We start from the raw sequence: 24,969 nt of genomic DNA, 5'->3' as shown, positions 1-24,969 counted from the left end.
GAAGGAAGGAAGGAAGGAAGGAAGGAAGGAAGGAAGGAAGGAAGGAAGGAAACAGCATTGCCCACCAACTGAAACTGGCCAGTAGGGCAGTTACTGCTACTCACAGACTGTTATCTTGACTTGCAACTGAATTGGATTTAAGTGAGGCAAGGCTGTCCAAAGTCGCCAGTCTCACTCTCTCCTCCAGAGCCATCTGGGTCCAATGGCAAGACATAGATCAGGGTAACTGGAGATGGCCTTGTCTATGACCGGAACTGGGCCACAAATAGCACCAAAATTTTCTGTGTAGGTTCGTTATTGTTATTTTTGAACCACACCCAATGACAAGAATAGGAAGGAAAACAATAAAGTCCAGTACTGAAGCCAGTGATTGAGCAAGAAAGCAATGCTTGTTCCACCTTCTCTGCTAGGATGAGGTGGCAATAGATCTCTAAGTAGCAATTGTTGGGGAAAAAGGATTGAAATTAAGGTAATATTAAAAAAATCAATCTAAATAAATGGTAGAGTCTGGTAGTCAAGAAGGAGAAGTAATCAGTAAATTGCCATAACTCTCTTATATTCACCTTTAAGTTTATAATGTTTCTTTTTCTTTTCTTATTATGTATTTTTAAATAGAAAGTAATTCCTTAAAAAATTATAATGGAGCAAATGGAAGTCAATGACTATGAGAAATCAAGAAATTATAAAACAAAACCAAAAGAATGAAAAAAAAAGAAGACAATGTGAAATAGCTCATTGGAAAAACAACTGACCTGGAAAATAGATCCAGGAGAGATAATTTAAAAATAGTGAACTACCTGAAAGTCAGGATCAAGAAAAAGAGCCTAGACATCATTTTTCAAGAAATTATCAAGGAAAACTGCCCTGATATTCTAGAACTAAAGGGTGAAATAGAAATTGAAAGAGTCCACTGTTCACCTCCTGAAAGAGATCCCAAAAGGAAAACTCCCAGGAATATTATAGTCAAATTCCAGAGTTCTGAGGTCAAGGAGAAAATATTGCAAGCAGCCAGAAAGAAACAATTCAAGTATTGTGGAACCATAATCAGAATAACACAAGATTTAGCAATTTCTACATTAAGGGACCAGAGGGCTTGGAATATGATATTCTGGACATCAAAGGAGCTAGGATTTAAATCAAGAATCAGCTACCCAACAAAACTGAGTATAATCAATGAGGGAAAAGTTATATTCAATGACAGAGGAATTTAATGCATTCTTGAGAAAAGACCAGAGCTAAATAGAAAAATTGACTTTAAAATACAAGCCTCAAGAGAAACATGAAAAGGTAAACAGGAAAGAGAAATCATAAGGGACTTGTTAAAGTTGAACTGTTTACATTCCTGCATGGAAAGGTGATATTTGTAACTCATGAGACCTTTCTCATTGTTAGGGTAGTTGGAGGGAGGGCACAGGTAGACAGAGGGCACAGGGTGAGTTTAATATGAAATGATGATATCTAAAAAACAAAAGGGGTGAGAAAGTAATGTACTGGGAGAAGGAGAAAGGGAGAGGTAGAAGGGGGTAAATTATCTCACATAAAAGAGGCAAGAAAAAGTTTTTACAGAGGAGGAGAAGAGGAGGGAGGTGAGAGGGAATGAGCGAACCTTACTCTCTTCAGAACTGGCTTAAAGAGGGAATAAGATACACACTCAATTGGGTAGGGAAATCTATCTTACCCTACAGGAAAGCAGGGGTGAAGAGGATAAGAGGGGTGTGACAGGAGAGAGGGTTAATCAGAAGCAAACACTTTGAGGAGGGACAGGGTGAAAGAAGAGAATAAATGGGGTGGGAGGGCAAGATAGGACAGAGGGAAATATAGCCTTTCACAACATGACTATTATGGAAGTGTTTTGCATGACTACACAGGTATAACCTATATCAAATTGCTTGCTTTCTCAATGAGGGTGAGTGGGGAGGGATGAAGGGAGAGAATTTGGAACTCAAAAGTTTTAAAAATGAATGTTAAAAATTGTCTTTGCATGTAACTGGGAAATAAGATACACAGGCAATGGGGTATAGAAATCTATCTTACCTTACAGGAAAATAGAAGGGGAAAAGGATAAGAGAAGGGGGATGGTGACAGAAGGGAGGACAGATTAAGGGAAGCGGTAATCAGAGGCACAACACTTTTGAGGAGGGACAGGGTGAAAGGATGTTTTCTTTCACAACATGATTATTATAGATATGTTTTGCATGACTACACATATATAACATATATGGAATTGCTTGCCTTCTCAATTGAGGGTGGGTGGAAAGGGAGAAAGGGAGAGAATTTGGAACTCAAGGTTTTAAAACAAATGTTAAAAATATTTTTACATGTAACTGGGGAAAATTAAATACTAAATAAATTTTAAAAATGTAGTGCTAAAAATACACTAGAAAGCATAGGAATAAAGGGAGCATTCCTTAAAATTATAAGTAGTATCTATCTAAAACCATCAACAAGCATTATGTCTAAAGGAAATAAGCTAGAAGCCTTCCAAATCAGATCAGGGATAAAGCAAGGATGTCCATTATCACCACTATTATTCAATATATTACCTAAAATGTTAGTTATAGCAATAAGAGAAGAAATCAAAGGAATTAGAATAGGCAATGAAGAAAGGAAACTATGACTCTTTGCAGATGATATGATAGTATACTCAGAACACCCTAGAAAATCAAGTTAAAAAACTACTTAAAACAATTAACAACTTTTGCAAAATTACAGTATAAAACATAAACCCACATAAATCATCAGCAAGTATTTATATGACCAACAAAGCCCAGCATCAAGAGATAGAAAGAGAAATTCCATTTAAAATAACTAAAAACAATATAAAATGCCTGGGAGGCTATGTGCCAAGACAAACCCAGGAACTATACAAACACAATCGAAAACACTTTTCATACAAATCAAGTCAAATCTAAACAATTGGGAAAATATCAATTGTTCATGGACAGGCCAAGCCAATATCATAAAAATGATAATTCTACCTAAGTTAATTTACTTATCCAGTGCCATGCCAATCAAAATACCAAAAGTTATTTTATAGAGCTAGAAAAAATAACAACAAAATTCATCTGGATGAACAAAAGGTTAAGAATTTCAAGGCAATTAATGAAAAAAATACAAAGGAATGTGGCCTAGCAATGCCAGATCTCAAACTATATTATAAAGCAGTAATCACCTAAACTATCTGGTACTGGCTAAGAAATAGTGGTAAATCAGTGGGTTAGATTAGGTACACAAGACACAGTAATAAATGACCATAGTAACCTAGTGCTGATAAACCCAAAGAACTCATTATTTTACAAAAACTTCTGGGAAAACCGGGAAACAATAAGGCATAAACTAGGTATAGAACATCTTGCATGATATACAAAAATAAGGTCAAAATGTTTTAGACATAAGAGGTGACACCATAAGCAAAATAGAAGAGCAAGGAATAATCTACCTTTTAGATCTATGGAGAAGGGAAGAATTTATGAACAAACAAGAAATAAAGAGTATTACAAAATGTAAAATAGATAATTTTGAGTATATTAAATAAAAAAGCTTTTGCACAAATGAAATCAATTCAACCAAGATTAGAAGGGAAACAGAAAGCTGGGAAACAATTTTTACAGCCAGTGTCTCTGATAAATGCCTCATTTCTAAAACATATAGAGAACTGAGTCAAACTTATGAGGATACAAGCTATTCCTCAGTTGGTAAGTAGTCAAAGGATATGAATAGGCAGTTTTCAGATGAAGAAATCAAAGCTATCTATAGACATATGAAGAAATATTCTAAATCACTTTTGATCAGAGAAATGCAAATTAAAACAGCTTTGAGGTACCACATCACACCCGTCAGATTGTCTAATATGACGAAAAAGGAAAATGATAAATGTTGGAGGTGATGTGGGAAAATTGACACCAATGCATTGTTGGTGGAGTTGTGAACTGATCCAACTATTCTAGAGAGCAATTTAGAACTATGCCCAAAGGGCAACCAAACTGTTCATATCCTTTGATCCAGTAATACCACTAATAGGTCTGTATCCCTAAGGGATCATAAAAAAATGAAAAGAACCTGCATGTGCAAAAACATTTATAGCAGCCGCTGTCATAGTGGCAAAATATTGGAAATTGAGGAGATGCCTATCAATTGGAGAATGGCTGAACAAGCTATGGTATATGAATGTAATGTAATACTACTGTTCAATAAGAAATGATGAACAGAAAGATTTCATAAAAACCTGGGAAGATTTATATGAACTAAACCAGGAGACTAGTACACAGTATCAGCAACATTACGTGATAATCAACTATGAACTACTCAGCTCTTCACAGCAACACAATGATCCAAGACAAGTACAAGGGACTCATGAAGGAAAATGCTGTCCATATCCAGATAAAGAACTGATGGGCTTTGAATGCATATCAAAGCACCGTTTCTTCACTTTATTGTTTTTCATGTTTTTTTTTCCTTTTGATCTATTTCTTCTTTTACAACTGTGACTAATATGGAAATATGTTTTACATGATAGCACATGTATAACCTATATCAAATTACCTTCCATTTTTCAGAAGGGGAGGAGAGGGAAGGAGGGAGAAAAATTTGGAACTCAAAATCTTGTAAAATGAGTGCTAAAATCATCTTGACATGTAATTGGGAAAAATAATATGCTATAAACTGAGGGGGAAAAAAACCAAAATAAGTAGTAGAAGCTTGTGTTAACAGCTACTGTTAGGTAATGCAGAATATCTATGGAATTTGGGGCAATAGAGAAAGACACAGACTTGCCTTATACCTAGCAGTCAGTGATGAGATCCTTTCCCCCCCCCCATCTTTGTGGAAGATCCAGAATCAAAAATAGCAACAAGCTTGGCAAAGGGTATCTACAGCTGTTAGCTAAAGGGCAGTCTTCCTTCACACACACTGGGGAAAGGCCTGGGCTACACATTGGTCTTTTCAGTCATCCTCTTGTGCTCAGAGAGCAATGCAGTCAGTGGGAACATCTTCAAATACAAAGACCACCGACAGACCTGTAGGGCAGCAATTCCAAACTGGTTAAAATAATGAAACGCAGGTACTTACTGAGCCCTTTTCCATCATGCATAATTTCAATTCGATCCAGGCGTCCTAAGTTCTTTGTTTTAATTTGGAACGTATCAACCTTTTTTTTTTTTAAAGGAAAAGAGGTGAAATGATTAAAATGTAGTACATCAAAGCATGAAAATGAAAATGTTTGGCTTGCTCAGGTTTGATACTACAGCAAATACATTTAGCAGAAAAATACCAAGGGGATAACAGGATGAATAATTGTTACTAATGAATGCCTTTAGTATATGTTCTAGGTCGATTATATGATTTCCTTTAAATAGAAAAAAATGTACTCTTCCAGTCCTTACTTGATGCTTTTTAACCTTGGATAGGGGACATAAGAGATATGGTAGCTCTATACAATGTAAATTGTCAGGCATACAAAGAAATGTACTTTTTATTATTGTTATCTACTATACACAGACTGACTTATAACTGGAATATGATAAAAAGAGAATAATGATTTCTTATTCTTTCATCCTACTGCTTGAAACTTTTTTCTATGTCTGGAGTCTAAAATATAGGATATTCTTTTGAAATATGAGAAGACAACATAGTTTCCCTTAATAACATTTCTGCCAAATATCTCTTACCATACAGAAAGACAAATAGGAGACTATGATTCAAAGGGAAGCCCTAATCAGCTGCTCACTTTATTTTGTTCTTGTTACCTTAATGTTACCTCATGTTCCTAGCCTCATCCTCCTTTCCTCTCACTGTCTGACCATTTTCATAATGCACCATTAGTGACAAACCTTGAATGTATTTTTGCCCTTTTTAAGGGTGTTAGAGAAGGATGTTCATTATTTCCTGCACTTTTTCTTAACTTGTTTCCCCAATGCATCCCAGGATTTGGATTGTCATTATAGTTGCAAGGGTGCAAGCATCTAAGCAGGTCAACCATAAACCTGTTAGCCTAGTGAAACAGGTTGTTTGGGATGGCGTTCAACTCAACTTGTGGTTGATTTGGGCTTGGTGCTTAGTCAAGAATCAAAAGTAACTAGGGTCACTTCTTACATATTAATAGATAACTTATGCTGCATGTTTGTGTCAGCTGAGGATTCTGAAGATAAATAACAATATCACAGGATGATAAACTGAGAGCTAGAAGAGATCTTTGATGCTCCTCCTTCTCCTCCCACCCCCCTAGCTACTACAAATAATACCTAGCATTTACATAACCCTTCCAAGGTTTGCAAAGTCATATGTGTGTGTATGTGTGTGTGTAAAATGTCATTTGATCCACACAACAACCATTGTAGGTAAGCACTATTATCTCCATTTTACAGATGAGGAAACTAATGCTAAGGGAATTTAAATGACTTGCTCAGGGTTATAGTGATAGTAAGTGTCTGAGGCAGGCCGAATTCAACCTCAGAGCTTCCTGACTTTAGATCTTGAATTCTATGGACTCTACTAATTAGATATCTAGCCTCTTCATTTTATAAATGGGGATACACAATCCCATTCTCATAGAGAAATTGGAGTCAACATTGTGTTAATGCTTCTTTGATGGCTGGTTTCTTGGACTTCATTGTTTCTGTCCTGGCTGTTTCATTTCTTATAGTATGTGGCTCTCAGATGACAATCGTTGACTTTAATAGAAAGGTTATGTTGCAAACCCTGCCAGGTTCAAGTTTCACTGCCATATACTTTATTATGTGAAAAGTAACCAATAGTTTCATCTCACTGCCTGCTGACAAAAAGGGCAGAGTTTAAGCAACCTGCTTGAGGTCATACTGGTAGAAAAAGGTAGAGTCAAGATTTGAACCTATGTCCTCTTATTCCTAATCAATGACTCTTTCCCCTAGAGTCTAGGTGAATGTGTAGTCTTTAGGGCCTAGACCATACTACATATGGCATATATATCTACATCTGTATTTAGAGGGTCTAGTCTAGATGTAGATCTAGACATCCAGGGATCTATGTGACCAGGGCAAGACCTAAATACTAATGGGGAGTATTACCTTTTATGTGTGTTTTCCTTTAAACTGAAGTAGTTTGACTTATATGAACTGATACAAAGTAGAGTGAGCAGAACCAGGAGAACATTGTATACAATAACAGCAATATTGTATGATGAATAACTTAGCTATTCTCAGCAATACAATGATCCAAGACAATTCTGAAGGACTTAAGGTGAAAAAATGCTATCTAATTCCAAAGAAAGAACTGATGAAATCAATGTAGATGAAGCATATTTTTTTTAAAACTTTCTTTACTTTTCTTTTTTTGAACATGATTAATATGGAAATGTTTTGCATGACTGTACATGTATAACCTAAATAAAATTGCTTGCCATATCAGGGAGGGGGAGGAGAGAAAGGGAGGGAGAGAATTTGGAACTCAAAATTTAAAAATATATATAAAAATTGTTTTACAAGTAATTGAGAAAATGTTTAAAAATAAATAAACTGAAGTAGTTTGGGTCAGAGAGGACATGAAGAGTGATGTCCCTGATTAACAATATAAGTATAGGGCCAGGAGAAAGCAGAGAGGAGCAGTAGCAGCATCTACTACAATCTAAGAGGGCTAGAGATAAAGATATACTGTGTAAGAATCAAAATATGTACCAAAGACAATAATATACTTGATGATGATGATAACTACCACTTGTATAGCACCTACTATGTGCCGGGTACTGCAGTAAGCACTTTATAAATATTATCCCATTTGATCACCATGACAACCCTGGGATATAGGTGCTATTATTATCCCTATTTTACATTTGGGAAAAGTGAGGCAGACAGAGGTTAAGTGAGTTGCTCAGGGTCACAGTGCTAGTAAGTATATGAGGCTAGATTTGAACTGAGGTCTTCTTACCTCCAAGCCACCATATCATCTAGATGATGGTGATAATGATGATGATTACAATGATAATGATGATGATAGCTAGCATTTATATAATGCTCTAAAATTTGCAAAGTACTTTGCACATAATATCTCACTTGACATATGTTATCCTCTACTGGTTGTTATATATAATCCATGCCCTTTAAAAGTTTATAATATGGGGGCAGCTAGGTGGCATAGTGGATAGAGCACTGGCCCAGCAGTTAGGAGGATCTGAGTTCAAATTCAGCCTCAGACCAAACACTTGACACTTACTAGATGTGTGATCCTGGGCAAGTCATTTAACCCCAGTTGCCTAAAAATAAAAAATAAAATAAAATAAAATGAAAATTTATAATATGAAAGAGGATAATATACAGAAGATGAACAAAGAAATAAACTTCTGGGCTAATGTGAGGTAATGCAAATTCACCCAATACCTAGGTACTAGAGTATATAAATTCATCAGCACTTGGAGTGTCTATGATTCTGTGTATCTTTCCACAGTAGGCTGTGGATGCTTCTTGACTGAGACATCTTTCAGACTCCCTATGACTTAGTAGATGGTTTTCAAGGAAACTGGAGTCATCTCAATAACATGATAAGACCCTGGATCAGAATATCAATGGAGGTGCATAAATGGCCCTTTAAAAGATAGCATGAAGTTGAAAGTAAGAAAAAGAGTATTGATGCAGGTGTGTCACTGACTTAGGAAAGAAAGAAGTCATTTCATAAGGATTAATTCTATATATTCAAAGCTGTTAAGGCTGTGCAAGATAAGCTCAGTGGAATTTTGTGTGGCAGACACAAATTGCCAGTGTTCTAATTTAAAAGAATACATAAAATTATGAGATCAACATTTAGAAAATGCTTTGAATTAAATGCAAATCAATTCACAAAATTTACAAAATTACTGTGTGTGATGCACTGTTTTGGGTAATGAGGACACAATGAGAAAATAAGAAAGTTTTTATCCATAAGAAGTTTACATTCTACTAAGAGGAAAAGTGAAAAAAGAAGCAGTACTAAATATTGTTCACTTTATTGAGGTCTTTTGCATTAGAAAATGATACTACAGAAGTGAGTGTGGCTGATTTATTTCATAGAACATAAACTCTTCAGAACTCACCTTTCCCATTTCAAAAGGATTTGCATGCTCCAATGACTCAGTGAGAAGAAAAGATTCAGAGGTGTTTTGATTTCCAAAGAGGGTGATGTGGACCTCACCATTAGTGCCTGCTCCTTTACAATCACCTGTATATACTTTAATTTGATATATACTCGTATCAGCTTTGAAGCCTTTTTCTTCATGGAAATTCTGAGTCATTTCAGCAGTTGATTCAATTCCTCTTTTGTCCATAATGTAAGAGACTGAGATTTTTTTCTGAATTTCAGGCTTATCAGCATCCATGATGAACTTTCTGCCAAATAAATTAAATATAGCAACAAGATACATAGAGTACTTTAGCTGAGAAGCATTGAAAAATCTCGATAATATAGTAGATTAAGCCAAAAAAAAGTCCAGAACTTTGCTTTCTGAGGTTTATCTGACCAGATAGTGTTCAGGATTTTGAGAAAGGAGCTCACCTGCAATGCTGCACTGATATGATTTCTCTGGCAGAGGGGCTGAACAGCATGACTTTCTATTATGTTAGAATCACCATCTAATTCTCCAAGAGAGAACTGAGCCATAAAACCTATTTAATTTTTATATTGAAGTAACATGGTAACCTCACAGGGTTTCTCACTGGGTGAAGTTAGTACTCAGAACCAGCCCTGGAAAAAACCAAATTGGGGAATAGGCACAGTTCACCTTCTCCACTTACCACCTGCTGTTTCTGTGCCCTCTTTTTTTTCTTTCACTGAAACTTCTCCCACCCTACCATTCTAAAGAGGTTCTCTTGTGATCGTGGTTAAGGGAACTTGCAGGCCTTCTAGTCTAACCCTTATTTTAACAATAATCCCTTCTACAATTTGCCCAAAGAGCAACAATGCAGCCTTTCTTTGCTTGAAGTATCCCTAATAAAAAGAGACACAATGACCCCTCCTCCAATGGTAAACCTATTCTACTTTATGATGACTCTAATTATTAGGGACTTTTTCCTTACATGAAACCATGCCTCTCCCATCTTGTACTTTAAAAGTTGATCTTTTAACCCAACATTTTACATTTATCCCAATAAAGTTTCAATTTATTGGATTCGGCCCAACATACTACCTTGTTGAAGCAATGAGGTGGCACAATGAATAGAGCTCTGGCCCTAGAGTCAGGAGGACCTGAGTTCAAATCCAGCTAGCTGTGTGACCATGAATAAGTAAGTCACTTAACCTCCATATCCCACAGTTTCCCTAACCATAAAAAGGGAATAATAACAGTACTTACCTTGCAGGGTTGTTGTGAGGGTCAAATGAGTTAATATTTGTAAAGAGCCTAGCACGGTCCCTGGCACATAGTAGGTAGTATATAAGTTTATCCTTTTCCCCTTGAGATATTTTTACACTATGTCTCTGCTGTTCAACATTTTAGCTCTTTATTTGCCACCAGCTGTTCTACTTAGTTTTAACTCCATCATCATCTTCATCATGCTCCACCCAAGATAAAAAGGTCACCAGGAAAACTCATCATCATGGAGATTGCTTCAGCTTTGCTTCTCACAACTCATCAATACTCTCAGTTGCTTTTTATATTTTTATTTCGAATTGGAGGGCAGAGCAAAAAACTCCTCCAATGGCTTCTCTTCATAGAGGGCTCAATATCTCAGTCACCTTTTCATTTGCTACTAGATAGTGGATCTGCTTGGTTTCAATTCCACCATTTTTTCTTCTGCTCCTATCCCAGGTACCATATAGTATTTTCCCTCACTTTTCACTTTCCACTTTTCAGCTTCCTTTTCTTTATTGTCTTCTCTCACTAGATTGTGAATTCCTTGAGGGCAGGGATTATCTGTATTTTTCTTATTTGTATCCACAGAATTTAGCATGGTGCCTGACACAGAGCATGTGCTTAATAAATGTTTATTGTATTAGCTCTTCTGCTTAGCTTTGTACCATCTCTGCATTTTTCCAAGTCATTGATAAAAATGGGAAAATGTATAGGGATAGATAAGGACCTATCTCTGAGGTGAGCTACTAGGGATCTCCTTCCAAATTGGCATTTAATTATTGTGACTATTCTTTGATTCTCATCCATCAGCTGGTTCTTAATCTTAGTTACCTTGTCATCTAATTTATATTATCACTATATTGTCCACTAGAATAGCGTGGAGAATTTTGTCAAATGTTTATACCTATATCTACAACATCTGTAACATTTATTTCATCTGTTTTTCTTGTAATCATGTCAATAATTGGAATAAGGTCGGTCTGGCATGCCCTATTTTTGATGAAAACATGCTGGCTCTTTTTGACTGCTTCCTTTTCTCAACCTTCAATAAACATTCCTTGAAGAATATCCTAAAATTTTGCCAGGAGCTGAAGTTAAGCTTAATAATTTCTGGTTTTTTGATTCCATTCTTCATATTTTTATAAATTGTGACATCTGTGTTTCTTTAATCCTGTATCATCTCTCTCATACTCCACAGTCTTTTGGAGATCACTGACAGTGACTTAGCAACAACATCTACAAGTTCTTTCAGGAACTGAAAATCGAGTCCATCTGTGACAAACTTTTTTAAAGGTGAATAGGTGCTACCTTTCCAATCTTAAGTGTTCTCAACGAGCCATTTTTTGTTCTATCTTTTCAAGTCCAAATACAGAAGCAAAGGATGATTTGAGCAGTTCTTCCTCTATCATCCATTACTTATTATCCTATATGCTCTCCCATCCTGAAGCAGTTGTACTGCTGTACCTCTTTTTTGCCCAATATTTGCTCCTCCCACATCCTGTTTTGTTATATTTAGCTTTCGTCTCCAAACTCTGCCTACTTCGAATTTTATCGCTTGATATTTTGTCTTACAGGCAGCCAAGTGGTGCTGTGCGCAGAGTACCAGATCTGGAAGATGTAAATTCAAATCAAACCTCGGCACTCAGTAGCTATGTAAGCCTAGACAAGTCACTCAAGCTTTGCCTGCCTCAGTTTCCTTGTTAAACAGGGATAATGATAGCACCTACCTTCCAGGTTTGTGGTGAGAATAAATTGAGATACCATTTGTAAAGCTCTCAAAAACCTTAAATTAATGCTAGTTATCTCCAATTATCATCATTACTACAGGATTATGCGTTGTTATTGCATTTATCTTGTGATACCTAGCTTTGTTTCCATCTTCTGTACTTAATTCAATTAGGTCAGTTAAGTGGCATAGTGGATAGAGTGTCAGGCCTGGAGTCAGGAAGACTGAGTTCAAATCTGGCCTCAGACACATACAAGCTGTAAGTTCCAAGGCAAGTCACTTAACCTTGTTTGCCTCAGTTTCCTCATCTATAAAATGAACTGGGGAAGGAAATGAAAAACCACTTCAGTATCTTTGCCCTAAATGGGGTCACAAAGAGTTGGACATGACTGAAACAACTCAACAACAATACTTAAGCTTTATTTGGAGTTGTCATCTTATACTTGTGGGTCTTGCTTTCAGTGGTTCACATTATGACCCAGCCATACATTCCTATCCGATGTTACTTTTTTCCATATCCTTCTCTAAGTAACCTACTGAAATCCCACCAGTATCTATTCTGAGTCTGTCTTCTATATCTCTTAACATTGCATAGACACCAATGGAGAGCATGGTCTCTCCATTAATACTCTTTCTTTCTTGATATGTGACTGCTTTACCTTCTCTTTTGGCATACATATTTTTGATAATATCACTTGTGTCATTTCTCCACTAAAGTTTATTGTTTTTTATCGCTGTTGTTTTATCATTGTTGTTGACAACTTGCTACATTTTACTCATGCCCGTGTTTATCCCTCCATCACCCTTTAGGTGACCTGAAATTTTAATTTTTTGGAGATTGCTGTATTCTTTGTTTCATAGCTATATAGCATCAATGGAAGAATATTGGAGTTAAGAAGAGCTTTTGTTTCAGGGAGAAGCTTGGGGTCTTATAAAGCACTGCAACATTTTCCAAATGCAATCTAGACCACTGTCCTCATGTTTGTTCCTAGGCAATTGCAGGCACAACTCATGGTCCATCTGTAGTTTATATACGTATACATACACATGTACACATACATATAACTACATGAATATATACACATATGTTTATATGTACACACATAGACACATACATAAACACATACACAGAAGTATATACATATATGTACATATTTGATTGACTAGTCATCAAATTTCATACCATATTCTGAGCAATAAGCATTCTTTAACCATTTGTTATTTTTCCCCTCAACTGAGTAGTTAGGTCAAACTCTTGAATGATTATAAATGTCATTTATGAGGTCTTGTGATAGTTCTGAGGCTTGATGCAATCAACACAATGTCATCTGTGAACAAGAATATCTATGATACCTTTTATAGGGAATCCTTTTTCCATTTGAACTCTAAGCTGGTTATCCTTTTTAAGAAGAACAAACACATTGGTCTTATGACTCACATGATATTTATAATGCCATAACTGTGGGCCAAAATTACTTTTGTTGTTTCATCTTTCAAGGAATCTAATATGATTTTAGCATATATTGTAGGCACTGTTATAAGAGATTGCTTCAAAGTTTGAAGCTTCAAAATTGAAGAAAATGCTTCAATTAAGCATTTTGTTCTATCAAATAAAATACTTTTTTATAGTCAATAGGCAATAGGTATAGTGGGATCTGAACCTTTAAATCATTTGTGTGACTTTAAAATGTCTTTTGTAGAGCATTTATTTTTTAATTGTTGATTGATATGTGTGTAAATTATTCGCATGAAGATGTTTGGGTTAGTGTAAGGTGGTTATAAAGGTTGGTGGTATTTAATTTTTTGAACTGACAACTTTTTTGTAAGTAAAAACTTTTGAATTTTCCATGCATTTGGTATCCTCCTACCTTTGAGGTATTTTAAAATTTGCTCCCTCAGCGCTCTCAGGATATTGTGGGCTCTAGCCTAGATCTCCTTTGCTTATCCTTGTTCTAAGTGTAGCTGCTCTTACCTTTTTTTTCTTCAGTAGCAGACAGGCAAACCCCTCTTCTGTTTCTTTATAACTCTGCCAGTCACCATGCACAAATGGCAGCTTTCTTAAACATTCTATAGTGGTGCTCATACATCCATTGGATATTTTTTGTCCTTTCCAAAGGGTCCCCAAATTCCTCCTCTGCTGGTAGCTGATTAAGTAGTTATCCCATGGAGCTGACGCTGTCCTTGATCATGGGATGGAAAGAACGTCTACCCTAAGGGAACTAACTAGAAGGGTGAAAAAAAGAGTTTGGGGCCTTGTATTCCCAGAAGAGAGGAATGATAGGGTGAAAGGTGATATGTCAGAATTTCCCACTCACACATAAAGACAGAAAACAAGTGAATGAGAGTATTTTCTATTCCTTTGGGTTTTATTTTCCCTTAGTTCACAAGGAGATGCTGATTGTCAGTTAAAGATAGAAATTAATTTTCCTAACGTCTCTTTGTTATATTAATCTAGTATAGCCAGAACTCTACGTGGTCCACATGGAAATAATCATGGGCTGATTTTTCAATCTGTCAAGTTCATACTTAGATTTAGAGATGAGTTGGCAGTTAAGCCAACAAGCACTTACTAAGGGCCTATTTATTACATGTCGGGCACTGTGCAAAGTGCTGGAGTTACAAAGAAAAGCAAAGAGTCCTTGCCCTCCAGAAGCTCACAGTCAGACGGGGGAGACAGAACTGAAAAAACAAAACAAAAAGCCCTTCCCTTCCTTTAAGCTATATGGCAAAATTATTTAGTTCCTCTTGCCACAAACAATATCTGACACTCTGCCCTCCTCTGATGCTACAAAAAAAAACCAAAACAAAAACCAAAAGAAAACAAAACAAAACAAAACAAAACTGATGGTGTCTCCATTCATTCATTCATTCATTCAATTCATTTTTCTTGCTATAGGTTCTTAACCTGCTTTGTTGTCAAGGCTCTGTGCTAAGGACATAGCATTCATCACTCAATCAACCAACTGTCATTTATTAGGCATTTACCATGTGCAGGCACTGTGCTATGCATTGGGGCCATGAGAACAAAACCAAAACAGGCCCTGAATAGTTCTGGCATGGTCTGGGGAAGGGGGGTTTGTTTTTTTCCCCTTTATAAAGCAGCTATAATTTATATCTCTCATGCCCCTAAGACAAAAATCAGAGTTCCCCTGAGAGCAATTAGCCATTTGCCTTATTGATTACATAGGAACTTGCATTTTCTGCCCTTTTACAGGAGATTGAGAGATAGCAGCAGTGGTCTATCACAGCCCCATCCCCCACATTAACTCTTTCTCATGGCTTTGCATCATGGGAATCAGTCTGGCCTGCTTTGTGGAGACAGTCTGGCCTTGCTTATATCAGCTTATTTCCTTGAAACGTAGAGGAAAAAAATAAGAAATTTACAAATTTGCAAAATGTCTTCTTCCCAATATCCGAAACAACAAATGGCCTCTATATCATCACATTGCCACCATTAATTTTACGAGTCAAACTTACTGATTCACTTCAAATACATAAATGGGCTGTCTCTTTAATGCCTCCATCAGATGTAATATTTTCACATCTAACTCGCAACCTATAAGGAGAAAGAACACAAAACACACTTCAACAGCACATCCTAGATCCTTCTTTGAATTTTATCCTTAAGTGGTTGTCATGTAGTGTTCTCGGGCAATCAAAATGCAACACAAGGATCTGATTGTCAGTAATCTTGACAACCTTATGGCTCCCTCAATTTTTTTTCTGTAAGCCTCGAGGTGTATACATTTTAGCTAAAATTTATAACAATGTCATGATGACTGCTTCTAGTTTTAATGGATACATTTAAGGACTCAGAACTTTGATTTCAACCTACCTAATAACTTAATTCCATATACTAACTAGAAGCATCACTAAAATGAGAAGTACCTAGTCACCTGATTTTCATTTTCTTTATTATCTTCTGGGAGGAAGAGGAGGACAGGATTACATTCCCTAAAGTTCACCAATAGCTGGCCTTCTATAGGCATTCCAAAAACAGACTTGCTCAGAAAGTTGCTAGCTATGCACCCTTTAGTTCTGAAGAGAAAGTGGGATGTTATAGATCCAACTGCTCTTCAAAATTCTCCTCTCTACACGGACCATTTTCAAATGATAAGGAAGAAAAACCAGCACATGCTGGAGTTCTCTATTCTTGTTCTGAAATGGCCAAATAATTGGAAGACGTAGCCGCCTTACCTTTAATATACTTTTCCCCCCGTAGAAATAGAGCTACTTGGTGGGAAGATACCCTTCCTTGACTAACCACTGTTCAGATTGAGGGTACGTCTTTGGGGCCAAGTAGTCATAGGAATTACATGATACAATCATTCCATGTATGTTGGATAATTGCTTCCTTTAAGTAAAAACTCTCCCTGTGCCCCGAAAAGAAGGTCTGAGTGGGGTTTTCTTTTGCTCCTCATAATGCATTCAAAAACATATTTGCATTTCTGGTCTCCTGCTTTGATGGCCCCTATGAGAAAGGCAAAAACAAAACTTACTTGTTAAACTGCTGATGGAGAGGTTGGCATACTGTAGTTCTCCCAGATCAACAGCCTCCAGGACAAAAGACTAGATACATACACAAAAATCATAAGTGATCAACTAATATAAGTTAAAATTCGGAAACTTTTACAAATGAGGAAACAAGAGAACTCTTTCAGAATACTTTTTAGTGAGGATAAAATAAATGTAAGCTACCTCTTTGTCATCTTTCTGCTGTTGTGAATCCTCAATAGGGAGAAGCAGAGCCCGATCTCCTGTGTCTCCATTGTTTCCAAAGATGCAGATACTGACTTGAACTAAACTCTTCAAGTGGAAAAAATTGCTCGAGAAGACTGTCACCTGATATCTAACAACTGCCAGGTGACAAGAAGAAAACAGTATGGTTATTGCTATAAATATACCTTTTACAAACATCCTGTTAAAATATAATGGTAGATTTTTTTTTCTTGAGGCAAGGTGCACCATAATGAATGGGCAAACACATCCAAATATGACAATGGAATGAAATCAGTTTATGCTCCCAGGCTTTGCTGCAATTTTAATTCCTCAATACCTATGAAATGCTTAGCAATGATACTAACACAACAGCAATATATCAACAAACCAATATATTTTTATTTTAAAGGCCTATAATGTAACAATGTTCATACTTTTCAGCCAGTGTTCAAAGCATAACAGATTTCACTATAAATGTTATATAATTGTTTTGCATTGAATAAAACATATTTTGATTCTTCAGGCTTTGGGGAACCTTTTTTTTTTCCTTCTAAGAAAAGACTAACTTTAGGTCACACAATACAGTAACTGGTATACAAGCTCATAACTTCTGGGAATTTTGTGGATTTTAACTCTAGTCATAAATTCAGTGGACTCTTGGAATGTTCAGGCTGATATTTCATATTGTTTTATCACATCATAATCTGAGCAGGCCAATAGCTGAAAATAAGCAACGTGAAGAGATTTTAGAACTTTCAAAATCTCAGTGCCTTGATTATTTTAGAGGAAAGGGTGATTTTGAGGAAAGGAAATGATAGAAGAAAAAGAAAAAAAAGTCCAAAAGACATAGAGGTGAGACTCAGTGGCTTAACAGAAGAAAAAATATCTAGAAGACAGAAAAGAGATTTATTTTGAATAGAAAGAAAGATATGCACAATATACTAAGAGGCTCCTAATGGATCACCAATTGGTACCTCTTTATCTTATGGGTATTTGGAAGGGATGTGGTTAGGGAAGTATAATGTCTTCCTTCCCTATCCATCTACTTAAGTCAATAAAATAAGTCTTAGAAAAGGGAGAAAAATAGTTCATGTGACTGGATTGAGGAGAGCTTTCCTAGGCACAAAAGGCAGACAACCTTTATTACAATAGGAAAATGGTCCAACCCCCCTCCCCCTCAGTGACCATCACATTTGACAAAAAATAAAAGTTCAACCACAGAAGGTTGAATTTGCTTTGTTGTTATTTGCTTTAGACAGAAAAGCTGAGGAGGAGGCCACAGAGAATTTAGTGAGAAAGAAAGAAATGATATACAATTTGACTTAACAAGGATTGGAAAGAAGACAAGAAAGTTGTCCATAGGACATGCTCTCTTCTTTATCTCATCTCTCACTCCCCTGGTGGCCAGAGGATGTCAGATGAGATTTACTCCTCACTCTCCCTGTCTCCTCTGTCTCTTCCTGACCCCACTGCCCCAGCCTCTTTTCAGGATGTGTGACTTGTTTTTCTGGTAGGCAGAGCCACAACTAACACCAACAGAGATCTTTTAATTCCATTTTCTTTGGAGTAATGTTCATATTTCTATCTTTAGGGTTATAGCCTCAATTTATGGGAATCATTTTTGATGGATTTGCATGATTGTATTAAGCTAGAAACTCTTCTCCTGACCAATTCTACATGCTTACTAGGCTTCATTAAATATTTCCCTCTTTTGCTACTCTCTGTTACCTTGATGCCTCTACTTGAAAGATTATTTCCATGTTATTGAATCTGCTTCCATCAGCCTAGGACTATATGAGCCACTTGCTTAAAAAAAGGTCCTGAATGCTCTTTAGAAAATGGGGACAATCTTGTTCCCAAGTCCCTTCTTGGAACAATATTTTTAGGATATTTTAGATGATATAGCATAGCATTTTAAAGGACTTGAGGGCTGTTAAGAGAGAAGGAAAAAAATATGGGAAGAGATCTGGAAAGGAAAAAAAAAGTCTTAGAGAAGGAAAAAAAAATAAAGGACCAAAGACAGATCTGTTGAAACTCAGAGTGTAGCATTAAAAAATGACAGCAGAAAAAAAATATTAGTCACAGTTGACTACATGAAGAACTACAATATTCCTTTCTCTTATGTGAAAGAAACCTAATCCATAATACTGTGTGAATGGAGAATTAGGAGAAAGCTATGTTATGAAGTATTCTGCTGAAGAAGCAACATTTAGAAGTATCTCTATAGCTAGAAAGAGTGTCAGAGTTAAGAAATCTACTTTCTAAATCAATACAATTATGAGTCCTGAATATTTAAAAGAAAAGTCTTTCTGGTAGTTCCTGAAAATAACTTCCTGAAGTTATTTTACTCTGAATTTGTGGGAGGGAGATAATCCTGGATTGATTTCCATGTTTTCTGTGGGGATTTTAATAGTTTGCCAACATGTAATGAGCACCTACTGTGTGCTGAACACACTGTTCATGGTGATAGTTGTGCCTTTGAGTTCTATCTGCAATGGAGGAACCATTGTGATAGTTACATTACTATTTCTTGTCACTCTTGTTACAGAATTAGAGAGAGGATAAATTAAAAGGGAAAAGAATGAAATATTTTAGCTATTTGTTCGCTGTTCAGTAGATCTAATTATAAAGACAATGGTGAAACTCTGAGTCAATCATTCAACAAGTATGGAGAAAGTACTTATGATAGAGAGACAGAAAGATATAGATATAAATGTGTGTATATGTGTATATATATACATATATATAAGTTTTAGATATAGATGATAACAACATAGCTATAGATATAGATAATGATACAGATGCATAGAGGCAGCTCATGGCACAGTTGATAGTGTGCTGGGTCTGAGGTCAGGAAGTGCTGGGTTCAAATGTAGCCGCAGACACTTACTAGTTGTATGAACCTCGCAAGTCATTCAACCTCTGCTTTAGTTTTATTAACTGTAAAACAGGGGTAATAATAGCACCAACCTCCCAGGATTGTTGTGAGGATCAAATGATATCATGTTTCTAAAAAGTGTTTAGCATAGTACCTGGCACATAGTAGGCACTTTACAAATGCTTCTTTGCCTTCCCTTCCCATCCCCAATATAGATATAGATGGCCAGCACTACATACGACCCATGGAGGACACATAGAAAAAGGAGTTCTATTTTTTTCCTATTCTCCCAGAAAAGTGATATTCTAAAAGGAACTCCATAGCACCGAATCTAGTGCAGTAGATAAATGATAAAACACAGTAACACGTATCAAGGTATGTATTTCAGCTGCTCACTTAAGTACACACTGAAGATCAGTCAATAATCCTAGCACCCAAATATCCTACCAGAACACACTCCTTAAGTATTCAATAGACAAACAAATGGACCTTAATGACCTAGCATATTACTAGCATAATGCAATAGCATTTTTGAACTATATTTGGAAATATCAAGTGGGTGATTTTTTTTGAAGGACACTGCTTTTTTGGCAGCCTTCCACAGACAACATGTTACTCGCACTTTTTTTTTTGTCAAGTGAAGAAAAACAGGAAGCACAAAATCAATTTGGATCAGGAGCCGGTAGGGGAGTGGAGGAATGAACCAACCCTGACAGAGAAACAGGACTCTTTCACACTTCAGCGTCTGCTCAACAGAACATTGAAGGAGCTCGCTTTGAACTCTGCCTGTACCACTTGCTGTGAGAAATCTTGGACACAGAATGAAATTCTCACAGGCATTTGTGGTTTCAGGCTTCCTTTAGTCTAGTATCAAACTACTTTCTTGTAGATTGTTTAGCAATTTTTACAATATCTGACTACAAGAAGGGGCATCCAGAGGGTTGGACCTTAGGCCCAAAAACATAAAAGTCACTTGTGTCATCTGACAGAATGTAACTGTAGTATAAGGGATCATTGGAGGATGGAGAACATAAAACTTTCATTCACAAAGAGTCTTAATCTCCAGAGTAGAAAGAAAGTTAATACTAGTATGCTGTCAATCTATCTGAAATTCTTAGTCTGATTTAAATCACTCTAAAAGGAATTTTAACACTTTTAATATTTAATTTTTTTGTTTTTATATTACCTTCATTTCTGAAAAAGGGGGAGAAAAAAAACCAAACAGTTCAGTAAAGCTAACAAATCTATAACCAAATCTGACTCCCTATGCAATATTCTATACCCACAGACCACTCCAACCCTGTTTCTCCAAAAAATAAAAGGGAGGAAGGTACATTTGCTCATCTCTTCTTTGGGGCCAAGTCTAGTTATTATAAATGTAGTGTTTCATTAAGTCACTTTTTAAAAGATAGTAAAGTGTACTACTTAAAAAAAAGCAAAACCTGATTGTGATATTAGGAGCCATTAGCCTTTAGGATCATTTATCATCTTCAGTATAGATAGATATATACCTACCAGACAGTGCTTCCTTTAATGGCCACTCGACAGGGAACTCAATGCATCTGTCTCCATTAAAAGAAAGAGGAAGTGTCTTATTTATAGAACAACTAAAGGTATCCAAGGTTGCTTTATTCTGCATTTTAAAATGATGAACAGACAGCTGTGATGTGCTGGAATGCAAACTCTCCAAACCCAACCGTACTTTATAAAGAGTTCCCAAATCAGAGGGCATGAATACCTAGGAGGCAATGGAACAAGTTAGTACCAAACAGGACACTGATTTCTATGAAATATATATTCAAGGGTCTTTTGTATGTTGAAGCACATGAAATTCACTTAAATGCCTAAAATTAAATAATAAACTAAAATTAGTAATGTTGGAACAAGTTATATTTCTTTGAATTAATTACTTTTGCAAGAGTCTATTCATAGTTTTATCACATAGATGAAAAAAATCATTTCTGATATACTACCTACAAAATAACAAGTATAAATAGTGGATACTGTATGATTGCTACTTGGTTAAAACTATAATGATTTATTTAATATGCTACAGGTCAATATCTAAACTGAGCAATCTAAAAATTAAAAAAAGAATGGTGAAAGGCAAAGTTTACGTTCTGTTTTACCTCAAAAGTTACTGTATCCTCAGCATGTTCCAGCCTGTTTTCTAGAAGCATTGAGCTTGACTTTCCGTAAGTCCCATACAGAATCATAATCAAATGAGGAATATTTGGCCCAATATGTTCACATTCTTGACCTGATTTTCCTCGAAGCTTCAGATAAATTTTCCATGTGCCTTCTGACCAAATTAAATATGAATAAATTAAGGTTAAATTTTATAGAAGAATGTGATTTTCATATAAAACTGATAGCCCAGGCAAAATTCATAAAAGGTAACTGAATTTTTACTTTATTTCACTCCCTCAGCCTTCATTAATTATAAGATCATAGGGTCAAATGATTTAGACAATGTTCTCAGCTTAGCTAATATTCATTGAAACCATATTTCAGTTTCTGAGCAATATCATAGTGCAGCAAATCTCTAATATTTTTATTTCAGAACCATTTATACCCTTTAAAAATTGAGTACCCCTAAAAGCTTTTGTTTATGTGCATTCAGGGGTATGCTGGAGCCAGCTTGATCTGGCTCATGAGAACCAATTGTTACATTTTCAGCATGAGCATGTATATCTTGGAAATTGGCCAATGTTACAAATGAGCATTTGATTTATTGTTTTGCTTAGTGTCCAAAGTTAAGAAAGTGATGGAGTAAATGTTAATGATGCCAAATAAACTTATACATATGTTGCATGTATATTTTTCTGGGGAGCCAGTTTAATATTTACCTCCTGCTTATATCTATCAATATTTATTATTTTGAAGTTAAAAAAGAAAAAAATTTTAAACATTTAATTATTTGCAAATAACAAAAATCCATTATATGTTAACATAAATATATTTTATGAGAAATAAGTATATTTTTCAAAAACAAAAAATGGGGGAAGAGTAAAAAAATTAGCTGTTTTGAAAATCTTTAATGTAGGGTTTAATAGAAGACAGCTGGATTATCATACCTTTGTCTGTATTCATTTTGTTATGATATGTTGTTTTGGTTGAAGCATATGAAAAAAAACTGGCCACATAGTGATATATAGTTAGAAAAGGTATTTAGAATTTTAATAGACAAATAATGTTTTAGTCATATTATGAAAATAGTTTTGACCTCACAGTATCCGTGAAAGCATATCAGGGATACTAGGGTAGTAAGTCCCACTCTTTGAAAACTGCTGTGGTAGAGGAAAAAGCACAGGAGAAGGAGATGGAGAAACTGTTAAGAATCCTTACTCAGCCTGCCACCTAGTACTTATGTGGGTGTGGTCTGACATGAGTCCCTTGATTTCTCTGGAACTCAGTTTCCTCAGGCATAAAAACAATGAGGATAGGCCAGGTGATTTCCATATTTTTTTTCCAACTCTAAATGTTACCATATGATGATTGACTAGCTGAAATCTAGCTATATGCATACAGTACTAACAAAAGAAATTAAGCAGTTTGATATGAAGTAGCTCCCAAAAGATTGTATTTAGATTAACTGCAGTGGAATAAGGATTACCTGACTTCATTTGTTGGCCTCCTGGTGGCAAGACATTCATGTGCCCAATTTCCTCAATTTCTAATTGAAAAGGAGATTGAAGTCAAAATTAATGTTTTCACAAAACAGTGTCTAAATGATAATGAGCATCTGTAATTCATTTGTGGTTAAGCAATGGAGCATTATTTAGATTAAGATTAAATCATGAAATCTACAATGTGATTTTTCTACTTAAGCTTACCCTCCTAGACACTGTTCACATAATGAGCTTGGTCTAGAACAGACACAATATTTTCAAAAGCTTTGAATCTAGACACTCAACTATTTTTCATTTTTAATTATTTATGCTTCATTTACATAATTACTATGATCACTGGTTTGGATGTGTCTGAATTAATCAGATATTTTTAATGCCAAACTAATTACTTAAGTCATAACAAGATATAATTGTATAAAATAAAATATAACTCTTTCCTCTGTGATTTCATGCTAAAGTCAATTAAAGCTCTTTGTGTTTCAGAAGTTCACAAAACATATTTTTTTTTCTAGGGTACATAATAACTTTCATATCAGAAGTATTTCTTAAGCCACTTTCAAAAATAATTTTTTTAATAGTATAAAGATCACAACTTAATTTTCTAGCAATAAGTGACATTGTTATTTACTCTTTTAAAATATGCCAATAAAATAAGGCTAGGCCATCAGAAATAAGGAAATAATACAAATGTCTTTGAAATCCTATCAGATAAAACTATCATTCTCAGGATGAGTAGAGAAGTAGAAAAAAAAGAGCAGAACTGGTGATGTGTAAAACGAGAGAGTTGTATTTGATCTCTATGGTACCTTTTTGCACTAACAATCTATAAAACTATAACTATAGAATTGAGGGAGAAACATTTAACGATCTAAATCTTGTCCCCAGTTGGGTGTACACTTAAATAAAGAATATGACACAATTAAAATACTCTCATATGTGTGTGAGATTTAATGGCATGGCAATGATTTGGGAAGAAAACTAAAGTAATAATATTGAATTACTAAATATATCTAATAAATATCCATAGATGTCTTCATTTCTCACTGCAACTGCTAAGTAAATATGATGACAAACAGAAATGATATATGTGTCCTGCACATGATATTTTAAAATGTGTTTCCTTGAAAAATTCAAAATTCTTTCCATATATCATCCAATTAAGCTCCATAATCCATCTCTTGAGGTTGGAGTGAGGGCAAGTCTTATATAGGTTTCCTATTGCTTAGATAAGGAAGTTAAGGCTGAAAAATTTTAAGTGTGTTTTGGGGATTATTTAATTTCATGCTCATCTAGTAAATAAACTCCAGAACTGGAAATAAAAGCCAACTTTGCTGACTCCACTCATATTCATTGTGCTGAGTCTAAACAACACACTGACATTTTCCATAAAATGGAAACTTCAAATGTTCTTTAACATAAACAAAAATATTTGCTTATATCATTGCCTTTCCAAAACAAATTCAACAAAATTATTAGTATTCATTCACAAGAATTATTTTCTTCAGTAAATTATTTTTAAGTCACCTGTAACGTTCAATGTAACTGCTGAGTTTGTTCCACTTTTGAGCCATTTATGAGCTAGAAACACTATTTCTTTTCCTTCCATTGATGCCTGTCTCACAGTAATCTTCTCCAGATGCCAGTCAGGGCCTTTCCCTTTCTCCACATCCAATGCTTGCAAAAGACCGATATCTACTGCATCAATTCTGAACGTATCCACCTGCAA

At 35.5% G+C, this 24,969-nt stretch overlaps 1 protein-coding gene across 1 annotated transcript in view; it reads right to left on the bottom strand.

The window, feature by feature from the left end:
- LOC114054235 (lipoxygenase homology domain-containing protein 1-like) overlaps positions 1–24,954 on the bottom strand; it is a 37,832-nt gene extending 12,878 nt beyond the window's left edge. Inside the window, exons 1-9 of the mRNA XM_027877415.1 lie at positions 24,768–24,954; positions 23,228–23,287; positions 21,741–21,913; positions 21,127–21,349; positions 16,713–16,870; positions 16,514–16,583; positions 15,492–15,570; positions 9,035–9,326; positions 5,068–5,146 (exon numbers count right to left, since the gene is read on the bottom strand). Of these exons, the coding sequence (XP_027733216.1) occupies positions 5,068–5,146; positions 9,035–9,326; positions 15,492–15,570; positions 16,514–16,583; positions 16,713–16,870; positions 21,127–21,349; positions 21,741–21,913; positions 23,228–23,287; positions 24,768–24,849 (1,216 nt within the window). The 5' untranslated portion in view covers positions 24,850–24,954. The remainder of the gene's footprint in view (positions 1–5,067; positions 5,147–9,034; positions 9,327–15,491; positions 15,571–16,513; positions 16,584–16,712; positions 16,871–21,126; positions 21,350–21,740; positions 21,914–23,227; positions 23,288–24,767) is intronic.
- Between the last annotated feature and the right edge of the window lie 15 nt (positions 24,955–24,969).

Source organism: Vombatus ursinus, unplaced genomic scaffold, assembly GCF_900497805.2.
Source record: "Vombatus ursinus unplaced genomic scaffold, bare-nosed wombat genome assembly UNPS02014812.1, whole genome shotgun sequence".
NCBI classification, from domain to species: domain Eukaryota; kingdom Metazoa; phylum Chordata; class Mammalia; order Diprotodontia; family Vombatidae; genus Vombatus; species Vombatus ursinus.
The sequence above is the reverse complement of the archived record's forward strand: the minus strand, read 5'-3'. Positions and strand labels throughout refer to the sequence as shown.